This window comes from Triticum dicoccoides, chromosome 6A, assembly GCF_002162155.2.
Source record: "Triticum dicoccoides isolate Atlit2015 ecotype Zavitan chromosome 6A, WEW_v2.0, whole genome shotgun sequence".
NCBI lineage: Eukaryota > Viridiplantae > Streptophyta > Magnoliopsida > Poales > Poaceae > Triticum > Triticum dicoccoides.
The window spans coordinates 617,078,159-617,096,828 of NC_041390.1; the positions used below are offsets into that span (position 1 = coordinate 617,078,159).

At 40.5% G+C, this 18,670-nt stretch overlaps 2 protein-coding genes across 4 annotated transcripts in view; both read left to right on the top strand.

Moving 5' to 3' along the window:
* LOC119318531 (myosin-6-like) overlaps positions 1–11,951 on the top strand; it is a 14,134-nt gene extending 2,183 nt beyond the window's left edge. The window contains exons 3-39 of the mRNA XM_037593094.1: positions 9–152; positions 288–433; positions 564–720; positions 814–872; positions 966–1,125; positions 1,507–1,656; positions 1,757–1,893; positions 1,975–2,121; positions 2,237–2,338; positions 3,110–3,167; positions 3,275–3,376; positions 3,957–3,994; positions 4,100–4,226; positions 4,301–4,471; positions 4,575–4,706; positions 4,793–4,902; positions 5,000–5,060; positions 5,498–5,675; positions 5,777–5,982; positions 6,615–6,734; positions 7,055–7,153; positions 7,542–7,754; positions 7,951–8,090; positions 8,209–8,323; positions 8,421–8,459; positions 8,551–8,634; positions 8,705–8,875; positions 9,400–9,555; positions 9,645–9,830; positions 9,965–10,093; positions 10,180–10,250; positions 10,328–10,427; positions 10,502–10,558; positions 10,815–10,871; positions 11,009–11,089; positions 11,213–11,295; positions 11,405–11,951. Coding sequence (XP_037448991.1) covers positions 9–152; positions 288–433; positions 564–720; positions 814–872; positions 966–1,125; positions 1,507–1,656; positions 1,757–1,893; positions 1,975–2,121; positions 2,237–2,338; positions 3,110–3,167; positions 3,275–3,376; positions 3,957–3,994; positions 4,100–4,226; positions 4,301–4,471; positions 4,575–4,706; positions 4,793–4,902; positions 5,000–5,060; positions 5,498–5,675; positions 5,777–5,982; positions 6,615–6,734; positions 7,055–7,153; positions 7,542–7,754; positions 7,951–8,090; positions 8,209–8,323; positions 8,421–8,459; positions 8,551–8,634; positions 8,705–8,875; positions 9,400–9,555; positions 9,645–9,830; positions 9,965–10,093; positions 10,180–10,250; positions 10,328–10,427; positions 10,502–10,558; positions 10,815–10,871; positions 11,009–11,089; positions 11,213–11,295; positions 11,405–11,519 — 4,401 coding nt within the window. The 3' untranslated portion in view covers positions 11,520–11,951. The remainder of the gene's footprint in view (positions 1–8; positions 153–287; positions 434–563; positions 721–813; positions 873–965; positions 1,126–1,506; positions 1,657–1,756; positions 1,894–1,974; positions 2,122–2,236; positions 2,339–3,109; positions 3,168–3,274; positions 3,377–3,956; positions 3,995–4,099; positions 4,227–4,300; positions 4,472–4,574; positions 4,707–4,792; positions 4,903–4,999; positions 5,061–5,497; positions 5,676–5,776; positions 5,983–6,614; positions 6,735–7,054; positions 7,154–7,541; positions 7,755–7,950; positions 8,091–8,208; positions 8,324–8,420; positions 8,460–8,550; positions 8,635–8,704; positions 8,876–9,399; positions 9,556–9,644; positions 9,831–9,964; positions 10,094–10,179; positions 10,251–10,327; positions 10,428–10,501; positions 10,559–10,814; positions 10,872–11,008; positions 11,090–11,212; positions 11,296–11,404) is intronic.
* Positions 11,952–12,812: 861 nt separating this feature from the next.
* Positions 12,813–18,431, top strand: LOC119318532. 3 transcript variants are annotated; one of them, XM_037593095.1, is made up of 7 exons: positions 12,813–12,952; positions 13,630–13,836; positions 14,418–14,978; positions 15,901–15,965; positions 16,066–16,283; positions 16,364–16,602; positions 16,919–18,431. In XM_037593095.1, the coding sequence occupies exons 2-7, from the start codon at positions 13,663–13,665 to the stop codon at positions 18,239–18,241; spliced, it is 2,580 nt and encodes an 859-aa protein (XP_037448992.1). In that variant the 5' UTR covers positions 12,813–12,952; positions 13,630–13,662; the 3' UTR covers positions 18,242–18,431. The 3 variants fall into 3 exon arrangements, with proteins under 3 accessions (XP_037448992.1, XP_037448995.1, XP_037448993.1); XM_037593098.1 differs by having other exon boundaries at positions 14,433–14,978; XM_037593096.1 differs by lacking the exon at positions 12,813–12,952 and adding an exon at positions 13,258–13,547.
* Positions 18,432–18,670: the final 239 nt, after the last annotated feature.

An 18,670-nucleotide genomic window follows, 5' to 3' on the forward strand; every position in this document is an offset into this window, starting at 1 on the left:
TTTCCCAGGTTACAGCAAAAGCATCTCATGTCCATGCTAAGGATCCCGAGGAATCACCATGTGGAGTTGATGACATGACAAAACTTGCGTATCTGCATGAACCTGGGGTTCTTCAAAATTTGAAGTCTAGATATGACATGAACGAAATCTATGTAAGTCAGGATCTCTTTATATAACTTATTACTGTAGTCCGACTGTCCGACACATATACTTTCCACTAATATTATGTTAAGAATGTCATTCATTTTTCTCATTTATGTCTTCCCTATTTCTTTGTTTGAAACCAGACGTATACTGGAAGTATTCTGATTGCTGTAAATCCTTTCCGAAGACTGCCTCATTTGTACGATATTCAGATGATGGAACAGTATAAAGGAGCAGATTTTGGTGAATTAAGCCCCCATCCTTTTGCTGTTGCAGATGTTGCATATAGGTAGGTTCATGTTGAGATCACTAGGTTTTTATAGTTGAAGCAGGCATTTCCAAAAACAGGAAATGAACAGTTTTTTTTTCCTCTCTTCCCATTTTGACTTGAGGAAAAATCTTGATTAATGTCGTTACAGGTTGATGCTAAATGAAGGAATAAGTCAGTCCATCCTTGTTAGTGGAGAAAGTGGTGCTGGTAAAACAGAAAGCACTAAAATGATCATGCGTTATCTTGCTTACATGGGTGGAAAGGCTGCCTCTGAAGGCCGAACTGTGGAGAAGCAAGTTCTTCAGGTAGTTAATTTATAGACCCACCTTGTCCTGAGTAACTATTTCTGTGGCCATCTGGTGTTTTTGTACGGCTGATTAATCTGCATCCCTCCACAGTCAAATCCTGTTCTTGAAGCATTCGGAAATGCAAAGACTGTGCGAAATAACAATTCAAGGTAAGAGGCATTCTTTATATGATTGTTGCAATTAGTGTTGTGGGTAACTGTTGGTTCACTCAACCAATTTCTTTTTATCTGTCATCACTGCAGTCGCTTTGGTAAATTTGTCGAGATCCAGTTTGATCAGAAGGGGAGGATATCAGGAGCTGCTGTCAGAACTTATCTTCTCGAGAGATCTCGTGTCTGTCAAATATCGGAATCAGAGAGAAATTACCATTGTTTCTACATGATTTGCGCTGGCTCACCTGAGGTGCTGCCCCTTACCTGTCCATTCATGCCTGTTTTTTACTAGACATATTTATATAAAATTTAAGATTAAACCTGAGGAGTTATTCGTATTTTACCAATTCTTGTGGCATGCACTACTTTATTGAAATTCAAGAATTCTACTCTCTGTCCCATGACATTTTCCCCTCTCCTAATTGTTTGTTACTGTCACAACGGGAGTAGCAGAGCCTTTGTGAATCAAAGCTCTCTACACGGAAGCTATTCAATGACATGCCCCTCTGGCTACCATTTTGCTAACATCACTGTATATCAGGGCACTAAACATCATAAGCTTCTGCTTTAAATAGCTGTATTTCATATTAGAAAGCAATGTATGGTTAAATTATGCTATTTTACATACCAGGAACGGGAGAAATACAAATTAGGGGATCCCAGTACATTTCACTATCTTAATCAGTCCAACTGCTATAAGATTGATGGCCTCGATGAATCGAAGGAGTATCTTGAAACTAGAAAGGCCATGGATATTATCGGGATCAGTTCTGAAGAGCAGGTACATATTTGGTTCTGTAATGATCTCCTGCTACTCCTTTTTGATCACTTGAGGCCTCGTTGACTTAACCCCTTGCTTTGTTTGTTGCTTTTAAATTTAGGAAGCAATTTTCCGGATTGTTGCTGCTATTCTCCACTTGGGAAATGTTGAGTTTGCAGAAGGGGATGATGTGGATTCATCGAAACCTAAAAATGAAAAATCTATGTTTCATTTAAGGACAGCTGCCGAGCTCTTCATGTATGTACTCTGTATAGCTTCTTTTTAGGAACTGTTGAATCCTTATGCATTTCATGAAAATCTCAAACTTTGGTCTTGTAGGTGCGATGAGAAAGCACTAGAAGATTCACTGTGTAAACGTATTATTGTGACTCGTGATGAGAACATAGTAAAAACTTTGGACGCTGAGGCTGCCAAGGGTAGTAGAGATGCACTTGCTAAGACCGTGTACTCACGATTGTTTGATTGGTGAGTTCATTTTGGAGTTATACACCGATTGCTATTCCAGTTCAAAAGCAGCTGCTTGACTGTTCTACAAATGTTTCCTTTTGGTTCTTATCTGACAAATGTCCTTTGATCCTAGGCTTGTGACTAAGATAAACAACTCTATTGGTCAAGATCCAACTTCAAAATGCTTAATTGGTGTGCTGGATATCTACGGGTTTGAAAGCTTCAAGACAAACAGGTGCTTAACTGGTACACTTTTATAGATTTATTGTGTGTTGGATGTGTCTTGGTCAATTTGATTGACAGAATGACAATGAGAGAAAACTGTCAGTTGGTTTGGGCCCGCTTTAGTTCTAGGTGAAAGAGGGGCTATTTGACTGCAAACCCTTGCAAACCCTTTAGTGATCATGACATGATCACTTCTCCATCTTGAGGTTCTTGTTCACAGCTGAGCTGCAGTTCTCTTTTGTTGAAGAACTGAACTCAGTCCACTGATGAAAGGTGCCACCGTGCTAGGCCTTTCTTTTCACCTTTGATTACATGCTAGACTCATCAGTTGGATTTTCCTCAAGATCATCACGTATTGCCTGTAGTACATGGCAGAAATGTAACATTTGGTACAAACTACTTGGACGCTGCTTTTTCTTTTAAGAACATTGGCTATTGCTTTTTGCTTGTTTGATGTGAACTTACTGTTTTTGTTCCGGTGATCATGAATTATGATCGCACCATCAATTGAGTGATATTAGTTGAACAGTAGGTGTGTGCAGGTCTGCTTGTGCATCTGTATCTGTTACTCTTAGGACTGTCATCATGAAGTTTAAGGTTTCCTTCAATTAACTAAGACTAACATTCTATTTTTGTGCATACCGTATTTTGTCATTATTATATTTTCACAAATTTTGTTTCCTCACTGATTCATTTCTATTGTTAATTTTTACCTACTAGTTATTATGGACTTCTTATGTGTAGTTCTCAGATCTGATGCACTTTTTTTGGCTTTTGATAGCTTTGAGCAGTTCTGTATCAACCTGACAAATGAAAAACTGCAACAACACTTCAATCAGGCAAGTTTCTAGCTTTCTTGGGTGGAGCCTAACCCAGCAGCTTCACTGTTATGGAGTTCTTTTATTTATAGAAGAGTTGTTAACTCTGAAGTTCTGCTTTTCTGCAGCATGTCTTTAAGATGGAGCAGGAAGAGTACACTAAAGAAGAAATTGACTGGAGTTACATTGAGTTTGTTGACAATCAGGATATTCTTGATCTCATCGATAAGGTATCCCCCTGCCCTCTTTCTTTGTTATTTTGCTGTAGGGTTGGGTTTGTCTCCTTGCATGACATGATCTGGTATCTGCACAGCCTGCTGTTTGCCTGCCTAAAATAAACAAGTTCATTCAAATGAGTGTGTGTAATTGTGTATATTGGAATGCTCCCCCTACATACCGATGTTTGATGAGTTCATGAGTGCCCATTTAATCTTTTGGTGTTAGTAGTAATTATCCACGGTTAGTGATTTCTGATCAGCAATGTCAAATGGTCACTACTAGCATTGGTTACTAGTGATCAATAGTGGTTCATTGTCGATTGATTACAATATAAGCACTGATTGTTACTCCCTCCTATCCATAATAGGGAGTAGTAGTTCTTATGTTGATTTTTTTTATCTATGTGGACAATTCGAGGTTTCCATGCCATACATCTTGTCAATGCAGAACGTACCTAGTCAAAAAAGTAAAGCTGCTTCTACCACTTTGATACTTAGCCCAATTCTTACATAGACATAACTTATGTCGGTATGTTATGTTGCTTTATTGTCTTGTCGTGTTCCATCTAAGCACTCAATTCTTCCTTTTCAGAAACCTGGTGGAATTATTGCCCTTCTGGATGAAGCTTGGTATGGATGAGTGATAAGATCTCATTTTGTTCACTAGTTTTCTATCATAGAAAAATTCAATCTTACAAATAGTTTAATCTGTGCACATATGATTTTGTGTTGCAGTATGTTACCAAGATCGACACATGAGACATTTGCTCAGAAGTTGTACCAAACTTTCAAAAATCACAAGCGCTTTGTGAAGCCAAAGTTATCTCGGTCAGACTTTACAATATGTCATTATGCCGGAGATGTAAGTATGAACTGCCTTTGCTCTATTAGTTACAGTTGTTTTTTAATAAATCTGATGGAAGCATTGATGTGTAGGTCACCTATCAGACCGAGTTATTTCTGGACAAGAACAAGGATTATGTTATTGCTGAACATCAGGCTCTCTTGGGTGCTTCAGGATGTTCGTTTGTTTCAGGCCTTTTCCCGCTTCTTTCTGATGACTCCTCAAAGTCGTCAAAGTTTTCATCGATTGGTTCCAGATTCAAGGTGCATAATGAATTGCTTTTATTATTATAATGATTCAACTGAAATTCTTGTTGCTTCCAGTTCTTCATGCTTCTAATATTTGCAATTTATATAAAAAATGCAGCAACAACTGCAATCTCTCTTGGAAACCTTGAGTTCAACTGAGCCCCACTATATCCGTTGTGTAAAGCCTAATAGTTTATTGAAGCCAGCAATTTTTGAGAACCAGAATGTTCTTCAGCAGCTCAGATGCGGAGTAAGTTTTGTTGTTGTTGTTGTTGTTGTTGGCATTTCCGTTTGCTTCAAACTTCCAACATCAGTCCTAATATTGTTTTTTCTCAGGGGGTTATGGAAGCAATTAGGATAAGCTGTGCTGGGTATCCAACTAGAAGAACATTCCTTGAGTTCATTGACCGTTTCGGTATTCTTGCGCCTGATGTTTTGACTGGAAGGTACTAATTTGTAACTTATAAATGAATAACTGTTCTTGCTTCCTGGTTTAGTTGGTTGAGCCTTTTACTGATCTTGGCTTGTGTTCATTGATACAAGTTCTGATGAGATTACTGCTGTAAGAAGGCTCTTAGAGAAGGTAGATCTGCAAGGTTACCAGGTATGGACATTTGAAGGAAACTTACATTTTTGGTGTTGTTAATCTGTGATATTTGATAATTTAATGAGCATATTTTTTGACGTTTAGGAACACCATTGCTAATTAACGTGGGTTGATATAGGCTTTTTATATGTGACCTTCGATGGTCCACGTATTTGATACTGGCTGTATGTTGGGGATACATATTGGCTTAATGCTAATTCAAAAAAGTCACCTACGTTATGTATACTTGTATAGACTACAAATTCAAGATGTTCAAAACAGTGTGCAGTATATGCTGTAAGATCACTTTGTAGTTGATTAGGTGAATCAATTAAAATTGATATATCCCCCAGAATATAATTCCTTTCTGAAATAAATCTAGTAATAATGCTATCCTTTTGCATCCTTGGTGTATGGACTAAACTGTATATGCTTTTGCAAATGTAATTATTTAGGTTGGCAAGACAAAAGTTTTTCTTCGTTCTGGTCAAATGGCTGAACTTGATGCTCGTAGAAATGAAGTGTTAGGGCGTTCAGCTAACATGATTCAGAGGAAAGTCCGCTCGTTTTTGGCCAAGAAGAGTTTCATTGCACTACGAAGATCAGCTGTACAAATTCAGACGGTTTGTCGCGGTGAGATTTTTGTTCTTTCGAATCGTAGTCTGTTTGGCCCTACTTAATTAGCTTTATTCATGCAATGAGTTTCTGACATGGCTTTTATTGAATATTTGAAGGAGAGCTTGCAAGAAGAGTTTACCAGGGTCTCCGCAGAGAAGCTGCTTCTCTCAAAATCCAGACTAGATACCGCATGCATAATGCGAGAAAGGCATACACTGAACTTTCTGCTTCCGCGCTTACCATTCAATCATCGTTACGTGGGATGGCTGCACGTAAAGAGATCCACTTCAGACGTCAAACAAGAGCTGCTATCATTATCCAGGTAACATAGAATTAAAATAACTTGTTTTATGTGCGTGTGTAAATACAAGCAAATGGATAAAAGTTGGGAATAATAACCGGCATAGGTGTTCAATTTTTCTGTTGATATATAAGATTAATCAGTAGTTATTGGTTGCTCTGAAACTGTAGAGATCATGTTATGTTTTGCTGATTGTATCTCTATTCAGCAGTTGGGTCATTGTCTGGTTGATTGTATCCTTGGTAGAAACTGCAATAAGCCAATACAGTTCCTGAAAGCTAATTTTCTTCGTAATTTCTTTTTTACCATTCAACATTATATATAGAGGGAGTTCTAGATTATGAAGTTTCCTCTTTTGTAGTGAAAGTCACATATTTCCAGTCATCCCAGTTCAGTTTCTTCATGAAATCGAGAGCTGGCTTAGTATGCATAATTATGGGTTGTGGACTATAGATGAATTACAGTGCTCTTTTCTGCTATCTTTCTAAACATGACACATATATCTGGTCTTTTATATTATTACCATGATGAAACCCTACAACTTCGTTGCTACTATTCGTCCATACATTAGCTGTCTCTGAAGTGTACCATCTAGTCCCAAATTAGCAGATCAGATCAAAATGTTCACTTTATAATCCATATTTCTGTTTCAGACTCGCTGCCGTCAATTCTTGGCGAGGTTGGCTTATTCAAGAACAAGAAAAGCTGCTATTACTACACAGTGCTTCTGGAGAGGAAAAGTTGCTAGGAAGGAGCTTCGAAAACTCAAATTGGTATGTTTATGTGTAATAGGCACTTCTTGTATTCCATATACAATTTTTTTTTACGAATATATCTTGATGTGGGCACTGGAAATTGCCTTGGGTAAAACTTCTCAACATGCTGCCTTTTTCACTCCTGGAGCCACCAGTAATTCGGTGTTACAGGGTATTGTACAATGTCACATTTGCTGGTTTCTTATATACCTGATGGTGCATGTTTGCTATAGGCCTTAGTAATGGAATTGGTCTGAAAAGCCCTGGTGGTGAATAGTGCAAATATACTCTCTCATATCAGGGTCCATTCTTTCTTATTCATTTTCATTGCTCACCAGGCTGCACGGGAAACTGGCGCTTTGCAAGCTGCCAAAAATAAACTGGAAAAGCAAGTCGAAGAGCTTACGTGGCGCCTACAGTTGGAGAAGCGCATGCGAGTGAGTATTTTGTTACAAAATTTCTCCATATCATTGTAGCCTTGGGAATACCGCAAGCCACTGATATAACATAATGTGGGTTTATGCACACCAATTTAGATACTGTATGCGAGATTTAACATACTCAAATATGTTGTTAATGGTTCAACCTGCCGTTTGTTGGACTTGTTTTAAAAAGTGCATTTCATAAGATAACACACATCCAACAATAACATTATTGTCTAAAGAAGTGATCTGAGTGAAGTAAAATGTGCTTGTAAGCATTTTGGAATTTGTATTGGAGGTATTTATTTGTTGTCCTGTTCTTCAGTAGAAGTAAAATGTTGACACTTGATTAGCTGATCTGAGGATATTGTACTATTGCTTAATGCGTGGCTGTTCGTTGTAGGCTGATCTTGAGGAATCTAAATCACAAGAGAATGCAAAGTTGCAAGCTGCCTTGCAAGAGGTGCAACAACAGTACAAGGAAACAAAAGACACACTAGTGAAGGAGAGAGAGGCGGCCAAAAAGGTCGCAAAGATAGCTCCAGTTATTAAAGAGGTTCCCGTTATAGATACAGAGCTGATGAACAAGCTTCGAGATGAAAATGATAAACTTAAGGTGAGACCTGAACATAATCTTGACTGTCAAAGGCCTGTAATCTGTTGGTGCTTCTGTTATAAATTTTAAAAACCGTTATGGTTTGCTTTACTCCTTTTTTTGCGGAGATTTCTTGCCTTCTAGTACTATTCAGCACGATCTGATATTTTTGCAGTTACTTGCTGTGTTTATAACACTTTGCATTTCATGACTACAGACTCTTGTCAGTTCTCTTGAAAAGAAGATTGATGATACTGAGAAGAAATATGACGAAACAAACAAAATCAGCGAGGAAAGACTAAAGAAGGCAATGGATGCTGAGTCGAAAATTGATGATTTGAACATGGCAATGCTAAGGTTGTTCTTTTCCTAACCCAACTTGATAATATAAGCACTTCCGCATGTATGTTGATTGCTGAGAAAACCATAATTAGTATTTATTGATTGACCTTTTTGTTTTTATATTCTGCTTCAGGCTTCAAGAAAAAATATCCAACATGGAAACTGATGAGAAAGTGCAAAGACAAGCGTTGTTGAGCACGCCAGTCAGGAGCATGTCTGAGCATTTGTCGATTCCAATTGTTCCAAAGGTAGGATTGATGGCTTAAAATGATGTTTCTTGTTAATTCTGCTGTTAATGCTCATGCTTCTTTACTCAACTCTTCTGCTTCTTTCTCTGTTATTCAGAACCTGGAGAATGGCTATCATGAGGCTGAAGAGCCAAAGGTTCGGATTTTACACCTTTATATTTCTATTTAGTCTCTTCAACTTCAGTTGCACCCTTAATCTCATGGCAAAAACTGCTATCCTTTTTCAGGAACCCCAAAGTGCACCCCCTGCCCTTAAGGATTATGGGAATGGCGATCCAAAGTTGAGAAAATCTTCTGCTGAGAAGCAACAGGTAAGTCAACACTTTTTAGTCCTTCAACTGCTTCTGTAAACAAGGTTATTTAACACTAATCTTTCTGTAGGAAAATGTCGATGCACTTATTGACTGTGTAGCAAAAAATCTTGGCTACTGTGAGGGGAAGCCAGTTGCTGCTTTTACCATATATAAATGTCTACTTCACTGGAAATCTTTTGAGGCTGAGAAGACCAGTGTTTTTGACCGTCTTATTCAGTTGATAGGATCTGCAATAGAGGTAATCTGAAACCTAAACTTTGGTCTTAATTTTCAAGCCATAAGTCAAATTAGTATAAATGAGTGATCATTGGATTTTTTTTATCATTTTGGAGCTGACCATGGTCCATTTCACATCTAGCTGCATGTTAGGAAAACTAGATGTGCCCTTTTATTTTCATAAGTTGTCCTCATGTTAGAAGTTATTTTTTTGCTCTGGAAGCTCAATTTTCTTGGTCTTACCTTTGTATGGATAAGCTCTGAACTTTTGATGCCATGTTTTTAGAATTTTGAAAGAATTTGGTTTTGTCCAAAGTTCCACTACTGAAGAAAACAACGATGAGATAGTCATATTACTTCACTATTCTGCAGGCTTACTTTAGACTTTACCTTGTATGTAGTCTGATCATCTTTTTAATGAGCTTGGATATTGGATTCACCTACAATTACAAATTAATTTATTGTTATTTTGAATTTTGAACATGTCAAGCTGCTTTCTCCCCTCCCTTAAAGTCAGTTTACATTTTGGATCTATCTTTGATGCAGAATGAGGAGGACAATGACAACCTTGCTTACTGGCTCTCAAATACGTCTAGCTTGCTGTTCCTTTTACAAAGAAGTCTCAAAGCTGCTGGTGCACCTGGGACTGTTTCACGAAAGAAACCTCCTCAGCCGACATCGTTGTTTGGTAGAATGGCTCAAGTATGTTATTGTCCTTTTCATGCTCATAAGTAAACGGGGAGAATTGTTGAATGTGATAATTGGATCTTGATGTTAATTTATTTGTCTAGGGCTTGCGTTCTGCATCTTTTGCCAACATGCACGTTGAAGCGACTGATGTTGTGCGCCAAGTTGAGGCCAAGTATCCTGCGTTGCTTTTCAAGCAGCAGTTGACTGCTTACGTGGAGAAGATTTATGGAATCATCCGTGATAATATTAAAAAGGAATTGTCATCTTTGATTTCTTTATGCATCCAGGTAACATATCCTCGCTTTAGAATTTTTTTCTATTTGCTGATAGCTGGCATTGGGTCCTATAAGTTTCCAGTTGGTATATGAGCATAAACATATTTGTGATTTACTATTAACCACATGCTCTTGTTAATCACAAGGCTCCAAGAACAATGAAAGCTAGCATGCTGCGAATTTCTGGAAGGTCATCTGGTCAAACTCAGAGCAACCACTGGCAGAAAATTATTGAGAACTTGGATATCCTTCTAAAAATTCTACAAGATAACCATGTATGCATATCTCTCTTTGACCCTTTGTTTATGTGGGATTCGCTTCAGCTGGATGTATATTTAACTGTCATTTTGTTTATCCTCAGGTACCCCCAGTTTTGGCTCAGAAAATCTTTACCCAGATATTCTCATACATCAATGTACAGCTATTCAATAGGTGAGCTTAACTTCTGAAGTTCTGTTTTTTGATTGTACGGAAGCTAGTGCAATACATGCTTACTGTTTGTTCTACAGTCTGCTCCTTCGCCGTGAGTGCTGCTCCTTCAGCAATGGAGAGTATGTCAAAGCTGGCTTAGCCGAGTTGGAATTGTGGTGTGCAAAGGCAACATCCGAGGTGATCTGCCTCCTGTGTGATTCCTTGGTTTCTTTTTGTATTTGATTCAAATTACTGAAGTTTCTTGGTTACAGTATGCAGCATCATCATGGGATGAAATCAGGCATATCAGACAGGCTGTTGGCTTTTTGGTACGGTCCTCTAATTTTTTCAGTTACATGTATATAGTTTTAACAAACGCATTGTGCATATCTGTCTTATTATCATCCAATAACGTAGTCATTTATCATTGGATTCAGTAAGCTTCATAATTTATAACTTTGGATGACGTAATTCATAACTTTCAGCTCAATAAAGCAAGTCTAGCAGTTGTTTGAATTTCAATTGATCTTGCACTGTGTGGATTGTAACTTGCAAGTACTCATACATTTTTAATACTCCTTTCAGGTTATATTCCAGAAGTTCAGGATATCTTATGATGAGATAGTCCATGACCTATGTCCGGTAAAATCTCAAAACTGTTAACCCACTTTTTGATTTTGTTGATTTTCTCATGCTTTTTCTGGTTTATGTTTTCTTACTTTTGTGAAGTATGAAATCGTCCTGGCCCTAATCAAGGTTCAATTGTTTTCCTTGTGTAGATTTTGAGTGTCCAACAGCTATACCGAATTTGTACACAGTACTGGGACGACAAGTACAATACCCAAAGCGTATCGTCAGATGTGAGCTCCATTTCATTAAAGAACTTCACCGCTTTATTTGCAACTATGCATTCTTATCAGCGAGATACTACTTTCCACACGATATTAAAGGACAAACATAACTCGACCCCTCTAATATTTCAGGTCCTTAGTAACATGCGGGTCCTAATGACGGAGGATTCGAACAATGCAGAAAGCAGTTCATTTCTGTTGGATGATAATTCAAGGTAACATAAGCACCATTTCATCTAATGATGTTTGTATAATTGTACTGATGCACAGCATTCTCAAGGTTCTGTTTTATTTTTTGCTTTGTGTTTCTTTTGCAATCCACAGCATTCCATTCTCAGTGGAGGATATCACCAACGCGATACAGGAGAAGGACTTCTCAGACGTGAAACCAGCTGAGGAGCTGCTCGAGAACCCCGCGTTCCAGTTTTTACAGGATTAGGGCCGAGCTTTATACTACCGCTAGATACCTCATCAGATCTGTTTCTTCATTTGTTGTACATTTTTTCCTACCCTTTTCTGCTGCAGCATTCGTGCGTGCCTTCTTTGGGGGTTACGTTCTCTCTCCTTTATTATATAGGGTAGTCACTAGGGTTGGGATGGGATTTCCTCCCTTGATAGTAGAAGAAAAAGCCACACCTTTTAAATGGAGGCAAATCATTCTTTGTAGGGCAAGTTGAAGCCAGCCAGTCGGTCAGTCTTTTTTTTGGTTTTACCCAGGGGCAGGGGTCGTTGGGAGAAAAAGTCATTGTAGTAATGTGTTGGTAGTATTCCATTCCCCCCCACAGTTATAGATTGTACAAATTTACAGTGTAAATCAACAGTGCAAGAAGAAAGAAATCCATATACCAAAGTGACATTGTGCTCCGGAACATTTTCCTGTGTCTGTGTTTGTCTACAAAAATGCTGTGTGCGGCACTTGATGATCTCAGTTAGATTATGCTTTTTTTTTGTCCTATGAGTGTGCCGCATTGTCGAAAGTCTGAAAGCAAATGTCGCTTTGGATTCAAGTTGTGTGTGGAGTGTTGAAAATGACAGAGGATGCCCACCTTATAAGCATCGTTCTCTTCAGTGGTGTGGCATTTCACCTCGGTATATTCTGCGGGTATCAACATAATATATATATATATATATATATATATATATATATATATATATATATATATATATATATATATATATATATTTCACTGAAGGAGTGGGTTCTAGGCTGCAATCCACCATCTGAGTGCGGTTTCTTTGCTTGTACTCCGTCTGTTAGTAAACAAGTGACATGGTTTTATTTCAAATCAAATTTGAACTAAAACAACGTTATTTATTTACGAACGGAGGGAGTAGCACAAAGTTAAAGAAGAAAGCTGCAAGTTGACACCAGGTAGAATACTAAAAACCCACCGATTCAACAACGATTTTAACTTTTCCGCGCAAATCTGATTGAGATTTGTTAGTTTTGACCTTGGGACCACCCACAGATATAGATGCTGATTTCGAACTTGCAGCAGCAAAGCAATGCTTTATGCTTGCGTCCGGACCACGCGACGCGAGGGTAGAATTTGGAACCCTCTGGCGCCAACCGTGACATTCCCCCGAGCCGAAAGCGAAAAAACAAAGACGGGCGGGCGGGTGACGTTCCCGAATCTACCCCTCCTCTCTGGCCTGCGCACGCACGCGTGGGAGGGCATTCCCGTACAATGACCTCAGCCGCTGGAAAAAGTGGCGAGGAATGAATGAATACGGCGGAACCGAATTAAATTGGAGACCAAAAAAGGGTAAAAAAGAGGAAGGCGAGCGAGGGGAACGCTGCACGAGAACCCGCCCCTGTCCCTCTCCGACCCCGCCCTCGCCCCCGGAATTCCGCCGCCGCGCCGTATCGAGGTAATGGGCTCCTTCCTCCCTCCCTCCCTCCCTCGCCATCCTCTCCGCCGTGGCGTTCTCGGCCGGCGCGTGGCCTCCGCGCGCGCGTGCCAGCGGGAGGCGGTTGGCGCCTGCTGGTTTATTCGCCCTGTTTGTTAGTTTGGTGGCGTGGAAAAGGGATGGGGGCAAGGAGCCGTGCCGCCGCCGTTATTGGCCATTTCGCTCCGGCGGGCCCGGTTTCCAACGGGATTCGGTTCCGGGTGGAGTTTCTGGCGTGTGCGGAATTGGGGTTCGCTGATGGGTTCGGCGTTCGAGTTGTTTCTGTAGGTGTCCTGCTGGTGCTGGGGCGATTAGGGTCGGGGACAGCAGTCCCATGTGCCTTTCAGTTCGATTTTTGTCCAGTGCTGTACTATGCGGTGGGTTCTCTGTTTAGACGGGGGAATCGATTCCCTACTGTTTGATGGATGGGGGAATGCTGCCTTAGCTTTACTTGTTACTGATGGAGACTTGGAGAGTTGGGAATAGGTGGGCATGGGGTTACTAGTTAGCATCTTCTCATTTCTGTATGGAGAGGATAGGCCGAGGCTCATGTCCTCATATGTCCTAGTGTTGATTGGTCTGCGACGAAACCCCGATTTCTCTTTCCACCAAGTCCAGGAGATTAATCACAGTCATCGTTTTCTTCTGTTATTACGCAGGCTCGCTCGAGCAGAGGTTTGGCGCGGTTCGAGATGAGCGCCAGCATCACCGTGACCTACAAGAGGAAGCGTGGTTCGTCGCGCCCCCAGGCGGCTGATGGCGCGACTCCAAAGTGTCCTCCTGTTTCTAGCAGTGGGGTTGCCACCACAGAAGCCCCGGAAGACGGCGCGGACGCGGATAATGACCAGTCGAACGGATATGTTCATGTAAGGAACCTTGAGTGTTCTCTCTCTTTCCTGTTCGTCGTCATAGAGTTATTGATTTTTGATGTTATCTCTATTGCTTCTGTCTGTCCACGTTAGTTCTGCCGGTACTGATTTTCCCGCCTTCTAAGATGGTGGATTTTCGCGCCATTTTTAGGAGGGCACGTAAGTTGCTGCGCCAACCGGTACAATATGATGCAGACATAGCTCCTCCTTTTGGTTTGGCTGGTTTCGCATTGGCCGTGGAGCTGATGTCTGTAAGATAAATACTTAGTAGTTGCTTTGCGTTGGTAGTAGCTTGTACTAGGTTCTGAACCATATGGTTTCTATAATGGAAATCAAAGGGGGTGGCCCTTCTTTTAATAAAATAAAATGATGCAGACATTTATATCTGAAAATATCAATAGCTGGATGTTCTGAGAATATTCTATTTTTTTATGATAAGCAGTATATAGAATATTACTCTGAATGTTTATTTTGCCATAAATTCAATGCTTTATGACATTTTAATTCTATATCCATATGTTCATCATCTACCTTCTTTTGCATCTTATTATACCTTTTCTCCTCTGGAAAATTGACAGCCTGCCTCTACACAGCAACAGCATGTCTGCAAGTCAATGCAAGAAAGCGCCATAGAAGAAACACCTAAGCCATGTGCACATGCACCAGAGAAAGAACAAAAGGAAATTCCATTGTGCGAACCATTGCCACGGATGGAGCAACCTGAGATTTGTTCTGTCACCACTCTCCCAATAGCAGAGGCGTGTAATGGTAAATTACAATGCACCAATGATGCAGTTAATCCCATCCCTGCCTCCAGTTCTCTATGCTATCTCAGACATGCTGATGGGACAACTAATCGAGCAGAGGATTCTAATAACTCTGCTCATGTGGCAATAAATTCTCATCAAGGCCCAGAAGATACTATCAGACCTAGTCAATGTAAGAACAGATTTAGTCCTCAGCTCACCTTCCGGAGGCGTGTTAAAAGGAAAATTGATTTGGACGAGGCAGCAGAGGGAAATTATATGAATAACGGCAAAGGGTACTCAACACTGGCATGTAGCCCAGCAAATTTGTCAGTTAATGCTACAGCCTTGCTCGAAGTAACTGATGCTGATTCTTTGGATATTGCAGATAAGGTATGCTTTCTCACTCGTCCTACCGTACTCTTGTACTGTGCTGCAAAAATGGCATTGTTTTAATTCTTTACTCATATTCATGATGCTATGGTTTTCCTTTTACATGGTTATTTGCTTAAGAACTTGGATTTGAATATGGTAAGTTAACAACAAGGCTAATATTGAAGTTCAGATTGAATGTAAAGTTAATTCAGTTGCCTTTGTACCCAACTGTAATGATCTCCTTACTTACTGCTGTTTTTTTATCTACTTTTGAAGTATGATGTTATCAAGCCATAATAATAATTTTGAAAGCATATATTCTGCATCTCGTTTATGCTGATTATATATTTTTTTCTTTGTGAAAAGGGACTTCACAATTTTTACCCAGCTGACAAACAAGAATAATGTGGCTATTAGTTTCTTTATTACATAAAAAAATGGGTGCTGAGATCTCAGTGCTATCTCAGTGGCCGGAGTTCAGGTTGTTGAACCCGCCCATCAGCGTTCGAGTCCTCACGGGGTCAGTGGAGCCGCCGTGGGGATTCAAACGCTGGTGTGCGCGTTCAACAGCCTGAACTCGTGCCACTGAGCTAGCACTCAGTTCTGACTAGTTTCTTTATTATATGACTGCATAATTTATATATGGAACAACCAATCAATATTACATGCAAGAGATTTGCATCGTAACTATGACATAGATGTGCAGATGCCAAAGAAGTCATGCATCAACAGAAGAGAATTTCATATATGCTCCACTGTATGCAAGTTGATATTGCCCTACTTATCTCGCTCTATATGGTAAAATTATCAGTGAAAGAGAACATAAACATATCAAATACTTGAATACTTCACCAGTGCCAGTAAATGGTGTACTCCGTGATGGCTAAAGGTGTCCAAAATTATAATGTAGCATTGACTCTGTCACATATTCTGTGTGCAGGTAGCTACAGAAGGAACAAGTATTGGATTAACTGTACCAGCTCAATGCTTGCTTGAACGGAAAAGGTAACAAAATTGTGTTTGTTAAGTGCTGTGATCTGATATCAGAGTGATGTTATTGCTAGACTTACATGTTCGAAGGACTAATTCAATTCTTCTTTTGTAGTTCATGCATGCTAAAATCTAAAGTGCAGCATACGGTTTCCACACAGCATTTTGAAGATGTAAACCAAGCCTTAACTTCAGAACGGGATGGCACACCAGTTTCAGAATTTACTAGCGTGCAAGTGATCAGTGAGCCAGATGTAAGAGCGGAGGACTTGAGCAAAACTCTAGGTCGTGTTAATGAAGCACCAAAAGTTGTTGAAATGAAGGAGTTACATGGTAATGGGCTTCTTCATAGTCAGCAAGGCAAAATAAATAAATTTAAATAGGTTGAAACTGACCAGTGTATCTGTGTACAGATGATCCTCCAGAATCCCAAGGTTCAACAAAACATATTCCAGTAATTATCTTGGATGGTGATAATGATGAGAGGGCCAGGGGTAAACTGCTGGAAAATTCAAAGGTTCCTGATCAAGTTATCCAGGAGGAAAACAAAAGCAGATTTAATTTTGGGAAGTTCAACCTGAATTCGGTTGAATTATCTCAAGAGAGGCTTCTCAATCTGGATGACTCGTCTGTTCAAAGGCTGCCAGATCAGGTGAGAATGACAAAATCACATAGTTGGCTCATGTTTTAGGAAGTGCTTCATTGGTAGTTTTGGCTTGCGTCAAGAATTTCTATGCCTCACCCGCTTAGAGGATTATTTTCAGTCAGTAAAACCGTTTTCCCTTCCCAAATCGTATGTAGTTCTGCCCTTTGTTTCAAACGAGTTTGTTTTTTTCTTGATATTTTATCAATCTGTGGATGGTTTTACTAAACTGTATTTAATTCTATCTGAGTTTACAGGCTTGTTGGTACATGTATTATACTGCCTCATATATATCCATGCATTAAACATTTTCTACTGCTTACAGGATCATTTTGGTACTGAACAAAAACAAGTTTCTCAACCAATTGAAAGGTTATTTTTTACAAAGGAGAAAGAAACCGTCCATGATAAAGAACAACATCAAGAGGGAACCTCAACATTGCATACATTGTACCCCAATTTTTATGACCCGGCTCTGTCATGGAAAGCTGGGAGTTCCAAGGAACCAAAGAGCATGCCTTCAGAACTGAAATTCAGAATAATGGATAGGGCTCCTGAGTCCAGTTTGGAACTCCGCTTGGATAGTTTCCAAGACAGTGGCATGTCTGCCCTGAGTCACGATAAGTTATTTCATGGAGGCAAGTCCAGTGGATCTCATGTACTGACAGAAAGGGTCGGCACATATTCCTACAGAAGACGTCAGGTTACCTGGTCGGAAGAAGAGTTAGATTTTCTGTGGATTGGAGTGAGGAGGTATGGAACGAATAACTGGAACGCAATGCTTAGGGATACACGGCTACGGTTCTCAAGCTCAAGAGTGGCTGAGGACCTTGCTAAACAATGGAACAAGGAGCAAAAGAAACTTCTAGGCGTAGATCTTCAATCAATAAGAGCATCTGCTTTAGGATCTGCACCGCCTCCCCATATAGCAGAAGATTATGCTGGAAGCAGTTCGTGCACTGGATGCTCAAAGCCTCCATTTCTTGCAGCCCAATCAGACCTTTCCTTGGGCGACGTGCACCTTCGGAATGCTCACTCTTCAGATAGAGGCCAACATTATTTGTCAAACCTTGGCAGGTTTAACCTTCATGGAATCGACAATGTGCCGAGAAATTTGTCTCTGGGAGGCTTCCCTGGAGCTTCTTCCTCACAGGGGAGAACTGGGAGCAGGCGTAGGAAGACAACCAAGCTTCAAAAGCCATACTATGACAACAGGTCGCACTGGTGCCAAGAACTACCACAGAGGATGCCGGCTCAGTTCCTTCCCATCAACCAACAGCCAATCAACAGCCTTCCTCAGTGGCTTACCAAGGGCGCCGAGACCGGTAAAAGCTGGCTCAACCCGGAGATGTGGTCGAGCGCGTTGCAGGCGCCAGGCCATTCTGTCGCAGATCCACTGAATGACAGCCTGAGGGCTGCCGCCTTTCTGTTCCCCGACGACAAGAAACCACATGCCATGCCTGACGCCTCTTTGAAGCTGGCGCTGAAGAGGAAAGCGGAGTGGCGCAGTCTAGGCAAGAAGCTTTTCCGGACCAGTGGTGACACCTTGGATCTAAACCAGAGGGCCGCTGCTATGGCGGCAGGGCCGAGCGGCGCCACCCCGAGCGACACCGGCGCGTCGTCTGAAGAGACGGTGTCAGATAGCTGAGCTATGATCTTGCGCATGTTAGTCCCCTCCGTTGTGTCTAGTTAACAAACTTGTTGTCTTCGATGCTGAAGTTGGTGGAACACTAGTTGAGTAGCAGGGAATGTTTTGCTGCATTTGCCTTTAAAAAAATATTCTAGCATAACTGGAAATGATGGTTAATGGACGTAATACAAGCTATCTACATCCCCAAGCGTTGTGTCGTCTTTTGCTAAAGGAATGAGCTCCGGGATGGCCATTGGGTTAGGTTCGTTTAAATCTATTCGGCGATCTGGTCCTTTGAGGGCAATGACGGAGAAATTAGGCTTTGCCAGAGAGCGGATTGATATGATCATGGACGTATGTCCTCTCCTCTGTCCGGTTCAATTATATTTCTTTTAAGAGTACACCAAAGATGTATCATATTTTTATATAAGGTAGAAACATAATTAC

Excerpts from the sequence above, each read along its gene's own strand:
- LOC119318532 (XM_037593095.1), top strand. The coding sequence starts at position 13,663 with ATGAGCGCCAGCATCACCGTGACCTACAAGAGGAAGCGTGGTTCGTCG. Across the intron at positions 13,837-14,417 it reads AGTCGAACGGATATGTTCAT|CCTGCCTCTACACAGCAACA; the intron begins GTAAGGAACCTT and ends GAAAATTGACAG. Across the intron at positions 16,603-16,918 it reads TTCAAAGGCTGCCAGATCAG|GATCATTTTGGTACTGAACA; the intron begins GTGAGAATGACA and ends TACTGCTTACAG.